Source organism: Rhincodon typus, unplaced genomic scaffold (assembly GCF_021869965.1).
Source record: "Rhincodon typus isolate 14 unplaced genomic scaffold, sRhiTyp1.1 hic_rhity00001964, whole genome shotgun sequence".
In the NCBI taxonomy this organism is placed as follows: domain Eukaryota; kingdom Metazoa; phylum Chordata; class Chondrichthyes; order Orectolobiformes; family Rhincodontidae; genus Rhincodon; species Rhincodon typus.
The window spans coordinates 20,678-23,470 of NW_025967602.1; the positions used below are offsets into that span (position 1 = coordinate 20,678).

At 50.7% G+C, this 2,793-nt stretch overlaps 1 protein-coding gene across 1 annotated transcript in view; it reads right to left on the reverse strand.

Annotated features, from left to right (window-relative positions):
* The window catches only part of LOC109917288 (cytochrome c oxidase subunit 5A, mitochondrial), a 14,440-nt gene extending 12,836 nt beyond the window's left edge, over positions 1–1,604 (reverse strand). The window contains exon 1 of the mRNA XM_020517083.2: positions 1,363–1,604. Within this exon, the coding sequence (XP_020372672.1) occupies positions 1,363–1,456 (94 nt within the window). The 5' untranslated portion in view covers positions 1,457–1,604. The remainder of the gene's footprint in view (positions 1–1,362) is intronic.
* Positions 1,605–2,793: the final 1,189 nt, after the last annotated feature.

A 2,793-nucleotide genomic window follows, 5' to 3' on the forward strand; every position in this document is an offset into this window, starting at 1 on the left:
AATTTAAGTACTTTAAATGTGCATCAAATACCTGTTCCTAAAATGGATGTTGGACAGTGGAAGCAAAACTAGTTTTTGTTACAAAGTAATTAAGGGAGTGTGGCTAAATCCAAAATAACGGAATACAAGTAGCATAAGATGAAGGCATTGTGATACTGAAGAGGCTGAAAACTCCTAGTAGTTTTGAATCCTACCTCCTTTCCTAATGCAATTTAATTAGGATTAAAGAAATGGAGATTGCTTTAAGTTCAACATAAATGTTGTAAGCTTCAGAATAGTTCAACCACAGACAGAGATAGATTTTATCGTTAAAACTGAGTGTAAAAGGAGGAAGCGAATGCAGTAGGCTCAGAAGTGACAGTACACATGATGCAAGGGCCTATGCAGGTTCCCTTCAACTCCTAGTCTACTCTAATTACCCCTCCCCATTTATACACTTCTATGTACCCCTCCCGACTAATTTGTCCTTTCACACACACCCTAATCTCTATTCCCCCTCTATCAGCACAAGGGTAGCATGGTCGCTCAGTGGTTATCACTGCTGCTTCATAGAACCAGGGACCTGGGTTTGATTCCACTGTCTGAGGAATCTGTACATTCTCCCCCCATCTGCGTGGGATTCCTCCCACAGTCCAAAGAAGGGCAAGTTAGGTCGATTAGACGTGCTAAATTGCCCATAGTGTCCAGGGATATACAGGCTAAGTGGGATGAGCCATGGAACGTGCAGGGTGTCTGGGTGGGAGCTCTCCACAGGATCAGTGTTGAGTCAATGGGCCAAATAGCCCACTTCCGCACTGCAGGGAACTCTATAATTTGCTCCCTGTCTCCACACACCTCATTTCTTGCAACCCCTCCCTTCACCAAACACACCTCAATCCTAATATCTATTCCCCCTCCCTCGAAAAGCATCAATTTGCTCCTTATCCCCTCCACCACCACAATCCCACTTACTCCCACCTTCCACAGCACTACAAGCGTATTTATCCTTACCTTGCCCTTTTAAAAAAAAAATTAGAAACCCATTTGCCTAACTACCCCTGCACCCTATCATCCCAGTGGGCTCCCCCCGCCCCCGCCCCCGCCCCCGCCCCCGCCCCCTCTCTGGCAATGTCACTAGGCCCGGAGCCAGACTCGAGTAGCGGCGCGGGTCATTGCAAGGACACGGGGTTGCAGCGAGCGGTGGCGGAAGCTGTGACTGGGGGATATAAATGGAGAGTGACTGGGACGGTGGGGAGAGGGGTACATGAACATTCCCCACCCTCCTCCTGCCCCCCCCCCGGGGGTGTGAGGGGGGGGGGTGACAGACAAGGGGAAAGGGTAGGGGGATGGGACAGGCACCCACCCTGCTCGCTTTGACCTTACCTGCTGGATGCCCTCGGCCGGGAGCCGCCGCTGCCGCCGTCCGCCTCCAAACGGCCAGGCCTGTGCCGCTGTACCGGAGCGCGGCTCGGAACATAACTGTGACCGAAAGAGTGTGTAGGAGTGAGAAACCGCCGCAGCCGCTGCCGCTCGGAACCGGGAGACGACGAGAAAGAACGCGTGCGCGCCGCCGGAGCCACGTAAACCGCCCTTCGCCCTTGACGTCAACGCGCACACGCCCTCCTTTCCCCGCCCCTAACCCAACACACAGACACACACAAAACCGAGCATGCGCTCTGCCCGCTGTGACCCAAGCGGGCGCCGCCATCTTTGCTCCTGGCGATAGCGGGTACGACAGCTGCTGGAGTCAGAGATAACGCAGTGTGGAGCTGGAGGAACATGGCAGGCCGGGCAGCATGAGAGGAGCAGAAACGCTAACGTTTCTGAAGAAGGGTCCAGGCCCGAAACGTCAACTTTCCTGCTCCTCTCATGCTGCCTGGCCTGCTGTGTTCATCCAGCTGTACATCGTTGTCTCTTTGCTCCTGGCGCCTGCTTTCCAGTACTGCATCCTATAGAAACATGCAACCGTATAGTGCAGCCCTTGGGCTCATCACATCTAAGCTAAATCTACACTAGTCCCACTTTCCAGCACTTGGCCCCATAGCCTTGAATGTTATGACATTTCAAGAGCTCCTCTGTAAGATGTAGAAACAGAATTAGGCCATTTGGCCCATCCAGTCAGCTGCTCTGTTCCATTATTACGCATTCACTGGTCACAGCACAACTTTTTTTGTCTGTCTCCACACGTACAGTAAAGAGCAAACTCGCTGTTGATTAATTAAAGCAAAATTCTTATGTCAGTTGGCTCAACAGCTGGTTTGTGATGCCAAAAGTATGGGGTCAATTCCCACTCCATGTGGGGTCACCATGAATAATCCACCTAAGTGGGGAGGGGTTGCTTAGCCTCTATAGTGATCGGAACCAGGTGGATCCATTGACTGTGAGATCCTTAATTGGGTTTATTAACCTTGGCCAATCAGGGAGCCCTTGCTGACAGATTTAAACAAGGCATTCGGAGTTCCCTCACTTCAGGGACTCAAACTTGTCTGGTCACAGCCAGCGTACAGTGCACATGTAAATAAAGTCTGACTTGGTGACAGGATACCAGCCTCTGTGCAGTTATTTCAGTTCTATTGGCTGGTCTCTGATGTAGAGTGACAATGCCATCAATGGATTCAATTCCCACACTGGCTAGGGTTCCTCTCCCCCCTCATCTGAGGTCTGGTGACTCTCACATTAAGACACTATCAGTTATTTCTCTCCCTCTGATGATACAGTAGCCCATGGTCTGGTAACTTTACCTTTACTGCAATGTAGCTATTTTCTCACCTCTTCCACAGGTGTATAGAAACATTTCTGAATAGGTTGATTTGG